The sequence below is a fragment of the Rattus norvegicus genome, chromosome 12 (genome assembly GCF_036323735.1).
Source record: "Rattus norvegicus strain BN/NHsdMcwi chromosome 12, GRCr8, whole genome shotgun sequence".
In the NCBI taxonomy this organism is placed as follows: domain Eukaryota; kingdom Metazoa; phylum Chordata; class Mammalia; order Rodentia; family Muridae; genus Rattus; species Rattus norvegicus.
Genome location: NC_086030.1, coordinates 25720358 through 25734678, shown reverse-complemented (window position 1 = coordinate 25734678; position 14321 = coordinate 25720358). Strand labels below are relative to the sequence as shown.

The window sequence follows — 14321 nt, the reverse complement described above, 5'->3', positions numbered from 1 at the left end:
CCTGGACAAGTATGGTTTGTACGACTCTAAAGACTTGCTTCAGTGGTGAATGAGAAAGCCGATCTTCCTCGTAGGGAGTTGAAAACTTTTTTTTAATTCCCTCAAGCTCTGTTCAGATTAAATGTTTGATCTACTGTCAGTTTTTGAAAGTCTGTATTATGTCTTTAGAAGTTTAAGCACCTCGATATATTACAGCCAGACTCTCAAAGGATGTCAAAACTGTGGTTGGTTTTTTGTTTGGTTTTGGAGACAAGTTCATATACATACATACATACATACATACATACATACATACATACATACAACCACAGGAGATATATATATATATATATATATATATATATATATATATATTACATTTACTATACAGTCAAGGATAAACTTGATCTTCAATCCTCCTGCCCCTTCCTCTCAGAGTGCTATAGGCTATATCTCTAGGTATGTGGCCCTGTGCCTGGATTTATAACATTGGGGATCAAACCCAGAGCTTGCACATGCCAGGCAAACATTTTCCCAACTGAGGTACTCCTCTAGCCCTGCCTGACATGCCATTTCTTTTTTTTTTTTTTTAGTTTCTTTTTTTTCGGAGCTGGGGACCGAACCCAGGGCCTTGCGCTTCCTAGGTAAGGGCTCTACCACTGAGCTAAATCCCCAGCCCGACATGCCATTTCTTAGACAGTAATTTTACTCTGACGCAGCAAAGGAGCACATGATCCCATCATTATGGGAGACAATGGCAAACTGCAAGGGAAAATCACATCCTAATTTTGCCACTGAGTCACCACTTCACTTGGCCTCAGGTTTCCTGCCTGTAAAATGGGAATAATTAACACTTTCTTGTAAAATTCTCCTGAGCCTCCAAAAGAAAGATCCAACAAAGGGACCAAGCATGGTTCTATTAATGATAATTGAAGCAAGGGTAAGAGACAATAGCGTTTGGGTGAAACGGAAATCTGCAAGATCAGGGCAGACAAAACACAGCGGATGCCACAGTGAGAGCCAAACAGCAATTTTGCAGAATCCAGGCTGGTTTTTTGTTTGTTTGGCTGGTTGATTTGGTTTTTCAAAACAGGGTTTTTCTGTTTAGCCCTAGCTGTCCTGGCACTCACTCTGTAGGCCAGGTTAGCCTTGAACTCACAGAGATCCCATGCCTCTGCCTCCAACTGCTGAAATTAAAGGCGTGTGCCACCACTGTCTGACTTGTTTGCTTTAAGTTTTTTTTATTATAGTATTTATAGTGTGTGTGGGTGTCTGTGTGCATGTGTGTTTTGTATGTCTATGCATGTGTGTGTATGCATGTGTGTTTGTGTGTATGCACATTGTGTTTTGTGCACATGCACATGTGTGTTTGTGTGTGTACACCTGTGTGTGTTTGTGTGTATACATGTGTGTGTGTGTGCACATGTGTATGTAGGTGCCTGCAAAGAGAGGGCATTGATCCCCTGAAGCTGGAGTTACAGGTGGTTGTGAACTACTCAGTGTGGGTGCTTGGAACCAACCACAGGTCCTCTGCAAGAGAAGTAGGTGCTTTTAACCATCGAGCCATCTCTCCAACTCTTCCAATGTTCTTTTAAAAGGCTTTGTGGGGACAGACAGGGATCTCACTAACAATTCTGGGGGGAAAAAATCATCTAATCCCCTAGCAACACCCATGGGCAGAGCATTGTGTCAGACACCACAGAGACACCAAAGGCACAGACACTGTCTCTGCCTTTAAGAGTTTAATAAATTAGAGGCTGATGATGTGTCTTGAAGCTCACACTGGGTTCAGCCAGCTCAAAGCCACCTGGACTACATGAGACACTGAAGTGTGCCTTAGTGTTACTGCTGATTTGAGCAAGTGACTGAGACTTGTTCATTGTTTTCCATTTCCTTTTATTTGTTTGTTTGGGATACGTAGAATTGAACCCAGAACCTTGTGCATGTTGCTAAGTGTCCTACCACTGAGCCACGCCCCCAGCGTCTCCCTGGGGGATTCTAGGCAGGGGCTCTACCACTGAGCCACGCCCCCAGCCCCTCATTGGGGGATTCTAGGCAGGTGCTCTACCACTGAGCCACACCCCCAGCCCCTCACTGGGGGATTCTAGGCAGGGGCTCTACCACTGAGCCACGCCCCCAGCCCCTCACTGGGGGATTCTAGGCAGGGGCTCTACCACTGAGCCACACCCCAGCCCCTCACTGGGGGATTCTAGGGAGGTGGTTTACAGCCAAACCTCATCCCTAGATGTTTATCCTCTCTATCCCTAATCCACATCCCTAGCTTTGAGACTCATTCTGGCTTCAGATAAGCAAAAGAATTTAGAAATGATGGGTTCTTGAGTCGTGCAGGATTTAAGGGCAGGAGAGGGACAGGTGGAGGCTATTTGAAATCAGGAAAAGCATGCTCAATGTGACACAGACCCATGGAGCAGAGCATTGTGTCAGACAACTCTCCTAACACACAGAAGGGACACACAGCAGGCTGCTAAGCTGGAAGCTGAGGCGATAGGATGCCAGCAAGGTGAGAACACGCTAGAGCTCCTCTCCTGAGAATCAAAGGGAAGCTTGTCATTTTGGACACGATGCCTCCATGCTGCCTGCCATGCAGGTCCTGCCAAGGTCCCACTCCCTACACCGAAACGAGCAAGCTATTAACGCATCTCTCCGTTCAGCAAAGCAGAGGCTGTTGGCTCACCACACAGCCACACACGCCATTCACACAGGTAGTCGCCAGCAAAAAAAATCACCCTGAGGTACTGGAAAGATGGCTCCGCAGCTAGGAACACAGTCTGATGTTGCAAAGGACCCAAGTTCCAGTCCCAATGCCCATCACTGCCTGTGATGCCGGGTCCACGGAGATCTTACCCTAGCTGGGTGTGGTAGTGCACACCTTTAGTCGCAACCCTCAGGAGGCAGAGACAAGGGGTTCTGGTGAGTTCCGGGCCAGACAGAACCACATAGTGAGGCAAACCAACCAACCAACAAAAAAAACAACTGGAGTGAGGCAGGGGACTGCAGAGGTGGCTCAGCAAGAAAAGCTATCTGTCAACTTGCCACCAAGCCTGCTGATCTGAGTTCAATCCCTGGAACCCACATGGTAGGAGAGAGAATTGACACCAGCAAGTTGTCCTGTGTCCTATATGTGCACGCTGTGTGGTGAGTGTCTGATAAAGCACACACACATACACATAGCACACACACATGCACATTGAACACATCCACACACATGCACATAACACACATGCACACACATTAAACACACACACATTAGCAGGATCTATTTCACACTTATATAACTGTGTTCCACTCACATTTCTTTTCTTTTTTTTTTTAATTTTTCTTCTCCTCCACTCATATTTTAGTACATTTTCTATACATGAGGATGGAAAGGTAGAGCTCTGGAAAGAAATGGAGAGGGTACAAGGTCTCAGGGGCTTGCTTGATTGTGTGTGTGTGTGTGTGTGTGTGTGTGTGTGTGCATATGGATACAGGTATACTTGTGTGCATGTGCATACACACGGGTGTGTGCAGTCAGAGACAGAGAACAACTCCGGTACCACTCATCGGGCACCACCCACCCGTCTTTTGTTTAATCGGGGGTCTCTCACTGGTCTGGAATTCTCTAAATAGGCTAGGCTGGCTGGCCAGGGAATCCCAAGGATCCCCCTTCCCCTCACCCCTTTGGGGATTCCAAGCCAGTGCCACCATACCCATCGACATTTTACTTGGGTTCTGGGGATGAGACTCATATTCATATCCGAATGCTTGCGGTGCAAACACTTTGCAGACTGAGCATCTTCCCAGCCCAATGATCCAACCAGCTTTTAATGACGTGATGTCACCTCCCTCTCCCAAGGTCTTTCTCAAGCAACTGATGTATTTACTTATGATTTAATTCTCCAAAGTAGGTCTTATTGGGGACCTACTTTGGGCTAGGTCTGTAGCCTGAGATCAGCGTGTGATCCCTAGTTCTCCCTCCCTATACATGGAAGAAAGAAATTCCAAAGGGAGAAAGGATTTCCCCACCTGCTACCCCACCCTGGTCCTCTGGCTTGTCTTTGCTGGTTAGTGAACGCCTTTACTTCCCCAACATGCATTCTTCAAGCCACAAAGCATTGTAATACTTTGCTGCTTTGGCAACATAACCACTTATTACCAGTTTGAGATGTGTTTTGGGTAGGTCTGACTTTGGCAAGGGGCTAGCCTCACAGTCAACCTAAAGTTCTGTTTTTCTGGGACTTTTTTTTTTTTTTTTGAGAGATCCGTGCCAAGACCACAACCACATACAGCGAAATAAAATTCCCTGCCTTTTTTGAATACAATTCGAAATAAAGTAGACTCCTATCTACAATTGCTACTGAGGGCTGTGTCAGGCTGCCAGCGATGGAGTGTGTGTGTTTGTGTGGTGTGTGTGTGTGTGTGTGTGTGTGTGTGTGTGTGTGTGTGTATACATGAATTCATGCTTTCTGGGAACTAGTAAAGCAAGGTGGCTGGGAATACAATAACCTCTTCCCTAAGGAGAGTTTAAAATATCACTAGAGGTGGGGCGGCAAGGTGGCTTGGTGGTTAAGGACACTTGCTACCAAGCCTAATAAACCTAGTTCAATCTCCAAGACCCACATGATAAGAGAGAAGCACACACACACACACACACACACACACACACACACAGAGTCATACACACACATACACACACACGCTCATACACACACACTCATACATACACACAAAATGAAATAAGAAAATGTCTTTAATTTAATGGGGAGACAATTCATGCGGCTAAGCGCTTGTCACACAAACATGAGAAGCTGGGTACAAGGCCCAGTACCCAGGTAAGAAAGCTAGATCTAGAGATTTCCGGGCCAGAATCCCAGCACTTGGGAGGCAGACACAGGAGGATACACCCCTAGGGCTTGCTAGCCAGCTAGACTAGCTGAATTAGAAAGTTCGAGATTCTGGGAGGATCTCTTACCCTCAAAGACACACAAACACATACATACACATACTACACACACACATATATATATGTACACATACATACAGATATACATATATATATATATGCATGCACACACACACACACACACACACACATTTCCCTGGAGGAACATCAGCTATGGTTGATGATAAATAGCATGCACAAGAAAATAACATCTGGGGGCTGGGGATTTAGCTCAGTGGTAGAGCCCTTACCTAGGAAGTGCAAGGCCCTGGGTTCGGTCCCCAGCCCCGAAAAAAAGAACCAAAAAAAAAAAAAAAAAGAAAAGAAAATAACATCTGACAGAAACAAAAAGCTCCCAGAGCACGACCCTGCACAGCGCGACCCTGCAGAGGTGTGTTACTATGGCCCCAAACGAACACCCTTGGGATTTCAAGGGAATGAAACACTCGGTCTCTTTCCAACCCAGCTTTGTGTCTGCCGTCTACTTCCTTCCCCTTGGGAACTACTGAGCCTGCTCCCCAACCCCCCAGCTATAAAACATTTATGGGAACTCTCTCAGCAGAGGGTCAGCAATAGAGCCACGTGGGACATCCTGAGGTAGGAAGTCACAATCTTGGAAGAGCCCTCTCTCTGCCTATAAAAACACCTAAGCCCTGCCTTCATTAAACACTGGGTTTTCAACAAGTGTGTCTCGAGCTAGGCCTTGCAAGCAGGTTTTCTAGGCAGGAAGAGGTTCAGAGAGGGTTGGCAGAGCTGGGAATGAATGCCAGAGCCTAGCGTGTAGCCGGTAAACACTCTGTCGTTGAGACACATCCCCCAACCCCTATGTCGGGGTTTTCTGTACCACCCAGACCTAATCCACCCTGTCCACGTCCGTCCGACCCTCTCTCTACTGGTCAGGATCAACCACAGTGTCCAAAGGAGAGTCTCTTCCCCGCCCCTGCAGGTGACCCTCGGTATTGCTGGCCCGGGAAGAACTGTGGTCTTACCTTGCAGCAGCCGACTTGCCAGCGTTCCTTGGCAGCGGCGCTCTTGTCTGCAGACATCTTTCTGTGGTAGTGGAGGCTCCAGACACCCTGGTCCAGGGCATCTATCATAAAAATGGATAACTTGACCTTGCTCTTGAATGAACCATTGATTGCAAAGATGATGAGGAGAGTCAAAAGTCCCCCTTAAGTACAGCGGGGCTGGCGGTTTGGCAATCTAAGCGGCTGGAAGAGGGCGTGTTTCCCTAGTCATCATTGAGAATCTACTTAATAATTGCCCAAGGTTCGTTCTTCCTCACTCGAGGGGAGTCTGATTTAATGGACTGTCTGGCAAGGGGGAGAATCTGATTAACTAGCCTTCTCTGGCTTCCACCTTAGGAAGGGAGGGGTCGCAGATACGAGAGTTCAAGGCGGGCAGTTTAGGGAACCAATTGGAACTGATTTCAAACGGGTACCTCTGCTTTTCAGCACTCCTAAATTTAATACCGGCTCGTGAGTGGGAGTCAGGATCAGTTTACACAAGCTACGCTTGATCAGATCTCCAGTTTTATTACCAACTGAGTCGGAGCGGGTGGCAAAGTTTGGTTCTATTTGCTTTTGGACTAGCTTTGAGTTTTACCAAGGAGCTTCCCACTCCTTAAGTCGCGTGCTCTTTTTCTTCAAAAATGAGCTTCCTAAGGAAAAAGGGTGGGAGAGAAAAAATGACCCCGTATCCCTTCCTTGTCTTCTGCGTGTAGCCTGATTTATTTAAGTTCTATTTGTCTCAAACAAATCCTGCCCCAGTTTCTCCCAAGGTCACCACTCCCCCCGCCCCACCCCCAATGTCCTCAGAGCAGAGCGTTTGACACCAGCTCGGAATCTTGTAGCTTCTCGCCTTTCTGCTCCCAGAGGAATCTGTTACTCAGCACTTCAAAGTCCAGGACTTGTTTGCACCTCTTGTTTCAAACAATAGACCAAATTTCCTGTGCAGCCTCTCCTCAAGACCGCCTACCCGGGGCTCCCTGGAACGATCCAAGCTGCCTCTGCTGCGGCTGGATCTGAAGGAGCCTGGTGCTCTTTCAGCCCTTGTCTCTGAGGCCCGAGGTCAAAGGCACAAACAACAGTCAGACAGCATGTTCACTGGGCAACTTTGAATCGGTTGCTAACCCGTGTACCTCAGTGTTCTCAGGAATAACATAACCTGCTCTTCCCCACAGAGTTGGTGTTGATACTGAGGTGAAACAATGAGGGATTAAAAACAGTCTCTGGGGTTGGGGAGGTGGCTCAGTGGTTATTCTTCCAAATGACCCCTGTTTCAATTCCCAGCACCCATATTGGTGGCTCACAACCGTCTGTGACTCGAGTCCCAGTGGATCGAATGGCTTCCAGGGCACTGCACAAATGTGGTGAACAAACGTATGTATGTGCAGGCAAAATATGTAATATATATATGTAATATATAATATTATATGTATATGTAATATATATATATGGCTTCGATGTGTTTGGGGGTCTCTCACTATGAGGTTCTGGCTGGTCTGGAACTAGCTATGTAGACCCGGTTGACCTTGAACTCACAGCCTGCCTCTGCCTCATAATTGTTAGAATTAAATGTGTGGAATACAGATATAAAATAAAACATACAGTTTCTAGGCTAGGGATGTAGCTCAATGATAGAACAAACTTACTCAGTGTCTGTAATGTCCCTGGTTTAATTCCCAACACTGGGATGAAGAAGGGGGAGGGGGAGGTGCTGTGGTTGTGCCTTAGTTGGTAAATTGCTTACATAGCAAGCAGAAAGCCCTGGGTTCCATCTATAACACTCACAAGCCTAGCATGGCGCATGCATGCCTATAATCCCAGCACTCACAGGTAGAAGTAGAACAATCCAGAGTTCAAGGTCAGAGGCTACAGAGATGGTTCAGCAGTCAAGCACAAATGGCTCTGGCTGAACATCTCAGTTTATTTCCCAGTACTCCTATGAGAGTGTTCACAGCAACCTATACTCCAGCTCCTAGGGATCCAGCGCCCTCTCTGGCCATCACAGGAACCTGCACTTGTGTGCACATACAAATACACATGCACCCACAGAAATACGAATTTAATTTTAAAAAGAGTTTGAGGGGTTGGGGATTTAGCTCAGTGGTAGAGCGCTTGCCTAGCAAGCGCAAGGCTCTGGGTTCGGTCCCCAGCTCTGAAAAAAAGAAAAGGAAAAAAAAAAGAGTTATCTTTGTTTGTATAGAGCATTTAAGGTTAGCCTAATGTATGTGTGACCCTGTCCAAAATACAAGTCCAGCTTCTACCTCCTCCTTGTAATTATCAAAAGGACCCTGTGGGATCTTCATTAGAATTGAGTTACTTACTACGCTGAAAGCTTTAAGCCTGCACATGGCACTCTTGTTTGAGATAGGGTTTCATTTAACACATGCTGACCTTGAACTCACTGGGTAGCTGAGGAGGACCCTGAACATCTCATCCTCCTGCATCTGCCTCCTGAGTGCTGAGATTACAAAACATGTGCCACCTTGTCTGTCTCTCAGCCAGTTTCAGTTTTGTTTCTTCTTCCTCATTCCAGAGGGGATCCTTGGTCACACCCTTTCTTCACTCTGCTGGCTCACTGTCTCTAATTCTTGTCATAGCAACAGCTCATCTTGTTCACTAGTCCAGATGTGTCTTATAATAGTCATAGCTCAGACTTTTGTTTTTCTGATACAGCCCAGGCTGGTCTAGAACTCTCCGTTCTCCTGCCTAGACTCCTCCAGTGAGGGGCTGGGGGCGTGTCTCAGTGGTAGAGCCCCTGCCTAGACTCCTCCAGTGAGGGGCTGGGGGCGTGGCTCAGTGGTAGAGCCCCTGCCTAGAATCCCCCAGTGAGGGGCTGGAGGTGTGGCTCAGTGGTAGAGCCCCTGCCTAGAATCCCCAGTGAGGAGCTGGGGGCGTGGCTCAGTGGTAGAGCCCCTGCCTAGAATCCCCAGTGAGGGGCTGGGGGCGTGGCTCAGTGGTAGAGCCCCTGCCTAGAATCCCCCAGTGAGGGGCTGGGGGCGTGGCTCAGTGGGAGAATGTGTGCTTATCATGTGTGGAAGGTCCTAGGTTCCATCCTGCAGAACATCAAAAGGCAAAAGAAAAAGTTACCTCCTACATAAAAACAGTGTTCTTGCCTATTCTCACCTCTCTCAATCCACTCACAAATAAGGACCAGAGGACCTGAAGTGACCACACATACCTGCCTTTATGGATGGTACTGAAATCAAAACAAGCCTGCAGCTTCTTTGTCCTCAGGGGGAAACTGCTGGTAAGCCAGTTTTGTCACTCATGAAAAAGCCTTCTCAGGTCACAGGTAATTTTCGGTCTGGCTAGAGGGCTCTGAGTCAAGGTCCCTTTAATACCCTATAAGTTAAGAGTAAATCACATTGGTTCAAGTGGACTTCCTGGACAACCTCGCCTCCTTGTTGGTGAACTAACAGAGCAGGAGAAATGTCCGTCCTGACTCATCTTCCTCCATGCACACTCCCTCTGGCTTACTGGACTGGACTATAACCATAGCCACGGACTCGTCGTTCCCAGATTCCTAAGCCTTTGGACTCATCTCCCCAACTTGCTACAGGTGGTGGTGGTGGTCCAGTGACTCACCGAAGCTGCTCCAAGTCCAAAGACCCAGAAGCCTAATAAAACAGCCTTCCCACTTACCACCTCACACCCCACCAGTCAACCCAGGTCTCCTTGTTTTGTGTCCCGGGGCCAAGATTGCAACAACCGTCCAGGAGAAGGCAAGCAGCTTCAGTAGGAAAACCCGCACTTCAAAAACACAGTCGGAATCAGACGGGAACTTCCTGCCTCATCCTGTCTAGCCGTCTAGCTCTTGCCTGGGAGGTTAAGTTTCCCTGGCAAGCCATCCATTCATACAATAATAAAGCCAGTCCTGGTGACAAAGTCTTGTTATTCTAGGTACTCTGGCTAACAGAATAACAACCGTGAGGCCAGCCTGGGCTACAGAGTAAACGCAAGGATAGCTTGGAAAACTTCATGAAACCTTTGTATTCAAATATAATTTCAAAAGGAGCTGGAGGCATGGTTCAGCGGTAGAGACCCTGCCTAGAATCCCCCATTGAGGGGCTGGGGGCGTGGCTCAGCTGAAGAGGATTTGCTCAAAGATGTGAGACCCCAAGTTCACCTTCGGAACTGCAAAACAAATAAAAGGCCAGTATCTCCAACAGGTACCAAGAATAAAACTAGGTGCTAGGTTTGGAAGATCAAGCTGACCCCCTGGTTTACATCAGGTCCTAAACTTGCTAATGATCCAACAGTAACCGAATCATGTCTGTAAACTGATGTCAGCAACCTTATTGGGTGATTATTATTAATTGCCACAACAACAGATTAGTGGAAAGACTCCCAATGATGAAGCAAAATATGTGGCTTTTGACAGACTGACCTACCAAGTCTCTTTTGTTCCCATCTGTAAAATGGGACCAATCACACTTGCCTTATGCACATGAATTAGATAATAAGAAGATGTATGTCCAGTGACTGTGAGGTGGCCAACACATGAAAAGACTTTTTTTCCCATTCAAATATCACTTATTTGTTCATTAGTATGTTTGTTATTTATTAATTTGTTTATCAATTTGTATATTTAGAGGCAGAGTCTCAGTTAATGGAGGTGGGATTTGAATTCTTTTTTCTTGTTTTTTTTTTTCTTTTTCTTTTTTTTTCGGAGCTGGGGACCGAACCCAGGGCCTTGCGCTTGCTAGGCAAGCGCTCTACCACTGAGCTAAATCCCCAACCCCGAATTCTTTTTTCTTAATTATTATCCTTAAATTGTTTTAATTTCCTTTTCATTTATTTATTGAGTGAATGCATGTGTGTTTGTGTGTGTGTGTGTGTATATATATATATGTATATGTATATATATATATATATATATATATATATATTTGCTTGTGCCACAGTGGGTGCTTGGAGGTCAAAGGACAACTTATAGACAATCTCTTTCCACTATATATGTCCCAGAGAACGAACCCAGGTTGTCAGGCTTGTAAACAAGCCTCTTTACTCTCCAAGGGTAAGGTCTCACACTATAAATTGCCTAGGCCAATCTGAAATTTATACTGTAGCCCATACTGATCTCAAACTGAAGATCCTCCTGCCTCAGCTCTGCCTCAGCTCCCAGGGTACTGGTATCACCACACCTGCCTCCTTTGTGAATACTTCTCAGTTGTAAATCCTTACAGCATGCTCAGGCTCAAGAGGATGCTCAGACGCAGTATACGAAAGAGGAAGCATAAACCAGCACATGGATGTCACCATTTCTGCCTGGCCTAGTGTCTCTTTGCTTCTGATGTAAATAATTTACAGCGTTAAAGATGAGTTAACAGCGGGTCTTTGAGGGACAGAAGAACATTCTAGAATGAGGGATTGTCTTCATAATAAAGTACTCTGCTGGGCAGGGGACGATTCCGCATCGAGACAAGCATCTTTTCCATGGTTATTAATCCGGTTGGATGGGACTTTTTAATAATTAAGTGGGATGACTGGAATGTAAGTGATGCTTTATGAAGCCAAATGAAATGTACATTTAGGAATTTAATTTGAAACATTGCCTGCTTGGTTATTGTATTTTTCATAATTGCAGATGTTTGAAAACTGTGTTTCCGCATTCTGTATCGCGTTATCTGTGCGTGCACTTACCAGCTTGCTTTATTTATGGAGTGCTATTTCTTATGTTTTAATAAAGTGGGAGAGTTTTATTCTTTTTAACACTCGTTTAATAAGTGTGTGGCAAATGTTTGCCACACGGTGTGTGTGCGGAGGTCAGAGGACAACTTGAGAGAGTCGACTCTCTTTTCACCAAGTGGGTCTTGGGGGAATCGAACACAGGTCCTTAAGTTGGGTGGCAGACGCCTTTGCTGCTTAGCTCTCTCCCGGAGCCCCATAGAAGCACTTTAGACCTAAACCCCTCAGTGAGCTAATGACCAAAGAAAGAGTCAGAAAGAAAGAAAGAAAGAAAGAAAGAAAGAAAGAAAGAAAGAAAGAAAGAAAGGAAAAAAGAGTCAGAAAGAAAGAAAGAGTCAGAAAGAAAGAAAGAAAGAAAGAAAGAAAGAAAGAAAGAAAGAAAGGAAGGAAGAAAGGAAGGAAGGAAGGAAGAATGCCCAAGTGGCAGGAGACCATCAGTCAGAACTCTTGTTTCACAAATGTCTCCACGTTTGTTTGAGTTTCTGAAATTTTCCTTGTCATTTCCAAAATCAATACAAAGTACAGCTAAACACCAGACTTCGCTGCTCTTCTCCAGACAAAATAAAAGACTGAAGACTCTACTCTCACCAGCTGTCCATGGCAGAAGAGCGAGTTGCTTAATGCAATCGTTTTGTTTCCTTCCTCTTTTTATTTTTTTAACATTACTCAGTCCCACCACCCCTCGCTCCGCCCCCGATGCACACACACCGTATCTGTGAATGAGCGGCGTGAAGGAGCGGGACAGCTGGCAGCCTTCACTTTGGTTGATCAATACGGACAGCATGGTGAGGAAAGAACTACCACCGTCTTCACCCATCCCCCGCCAACCACTTCCCGTCATCAAGGCGCCTCCTGCTCCTATGTGGAGAATAAGTCATTTACTTAGGCAACCTAAAAAAAAAAAAAAAAGATTTGAAAGCTATACTTTTTTTTTCTACAAAAAGACAATTTTTAAAGGTTTATTACTTATTTTTATTTGTGCATACACACACACACACACACACACACAGCCCTTTTCTTGGGCAGGGTTACACTGTATGTTCCTGGCTGTTCTTGAACTTGCTTTGTAGACCAGGCTGTCCTTGAACTCACAGAGATAAGCCTGCCACTGCCTCCTGGGTGTTTGGGTGTTGTGATTAAAGGCTCCACCATACTTAGCTTATTTTGTTTTTAATTATGTGTCTGTGGGGGGGGGGGTTATGTGTACATGAGTATAGGTGCCTTAAGAATCCAGGAGAGGGTGTTTGACCATCAGAAGTTGAAGACATGGGGTTGGGGATTTAGCTCAAGGCCCTGGGTTCGATCCCCAGCTCTGAAAAAAAAAAGAAAGAAAAAAAGAAAAAGAAAAAAAAAAAGAAGTTGAAGACATAAGTGGTCGACAAAGATATTGGAAACTGAACTGGGGTCCTCAACAAGGCTGTAAGGACTCTTAACCACTGAGCCATCTTTCAATAGTTGTCCCCTCTCTTTAATTTTGATGAGCTCAGACTGGCACTGAGTGCTCTAAGTAACTGAAGGTAACCTCAAATTCCTGATCCTCCTGCCTTCATCTCTGGAGTGCTAGGATTACAGGTTTATGCAGTGCTGGCGATGGACACGGGCTTCGCACCCTCCGGTGAGCCTGTTTAAAGGGGTAGATCCATTTGTGGGGTAGCCACTGACTTTGAGACTTGGGAGACACTCTCTTCAAATATGTAGTGGGAATAAATGGTGTATGGCAATCAGTGCTTGGGTGAGTACAACATACCAAACACTCACATGGAGAGAGACCCACTGCTCAGCCTTGTGACCCCAGCAGCTTCCCATGGTGGTTGAAGGCCACCCAAGTCCTCTCGACAGACTCCAAAGAGGCTAGGATCTGGGCTCTTCCTTGGAGCCGTTGATCCTCCACCCTGCTGAGTTTCTCAGCCTGAGATGGGTTCATGGAACTGAGTCTCCCTGATTTTCTTGCCTTTTAGGGAGGGCTGAGTAGAAGAGCATAAGCCTGGATTCTGCCATTAAGGAAGCTGATGCAGGAGATCACCACCCAGTGAAGCCCTGTCTCAAAATGAAGAAACAAACAAAAACCTGGGGCAAGATGGCCGGCTCAGGGTTAAGAGTGGTTGCAGAAGACTCACACTCAGGTTGAAGCACCCGAGTCAGGTGACTCCAGTTCCAGGGCACCCAGTGGTTTTTTGGTCCTCATCTGGCACCTGCACACACCCATTTAAAAACAAAAACAGACACTGGAGAGACAGCTCCGCAGTTAAGAGCACTGGCTGCTCTTCCAGAGAGGCCGAGTTTGGAAGTTCCTGGCACCCACATGGGGGTTCGCAATTGTCTATAAGTCTAATTTCAGGGGATCCAACACCTTCTGACCTCCTCAATCAGCAGGTATGTCCGTGGTACACAGATAAACATGCAGACAAAAATTAATAAAATCCACACACATAAATAAATAAATTTTTGAAAGAGGGTTGAAGAGGGAAGAAGTAAATTAGCTTAATTTAGATTAAATTAATTTATTTTTTTTATTTATTCATTTATTATATATAAGTACACTGTAGCTGTCTTCAGACACACCAGAAGAGGGCATCGGATCTCTTTACAGATGGTTGTGAGCCACCATGTGGTTGCTGGGATTTGAACTCAGGACCTCTGGAAGAACAGTCAGTGCTCTTAACCGCTGAGCCATCTCTCCAGCCCAATTAATTTATTTTTTAAGA

At 45.9% G+C, this 14321-nt stretch overlaps 1 protein-coding gene and 2 long non-coding RNA genes across 4 annotated transcripts in view; 1 reads left to right on the top strand and 2 right to left on the bottom strand.

Moving 5' to 3' along the window:
* Positions 1–6286, bottom strand: part of Cux1 (cut-like homeobox 1) — a 334105-nt gene extending 327819 nt beyond the window's left edge. The window contains exon 1 of one of the 2 annotated variants that reach the window (XM_063270998.1): positions 5911–6286. In XM_063270998.1, coding sequence (XP_063127068.1) covers positions 5911–6018 — 108 coding nt within the window. In that variant the 5' untranslated portion in view covers positions 6019–6286. The remainder of the gene's footprint in view (positions 1–5910) is intronic. The other variant, XM_063270996.1, reaches the window with a different exon arrangement.
* Positions 6287–6784: 498 nt separating this feature from the next.
* Positions 6785–11251, bottom strand: LOC134481273 (uncharacterized). The gene is made up of 3 exons (XR_010056733.1): positions 11113–11251; positions 9107–9270; positions 6785–8080 (listed from the first exon to the last, which is right to left on the bottom strand). It is a non-coding gene; the product is annotated as an uncharacterized LOC134481273 (long non-coding RNA).
* On the top strand, positions 11177–14058 carry LOC134481274 (uncharacterized). The gene is made up of 2 exons (XR_010056734.1): positions 11177–11421; positions 13575–14058. It is a non-coding gene; the product is annotated as an uncharacterized LOC134481274 (long non-coding RNA).
* The last annotated feature ends 263 nt before the right edge of the window (positions 14059–14321 follow it).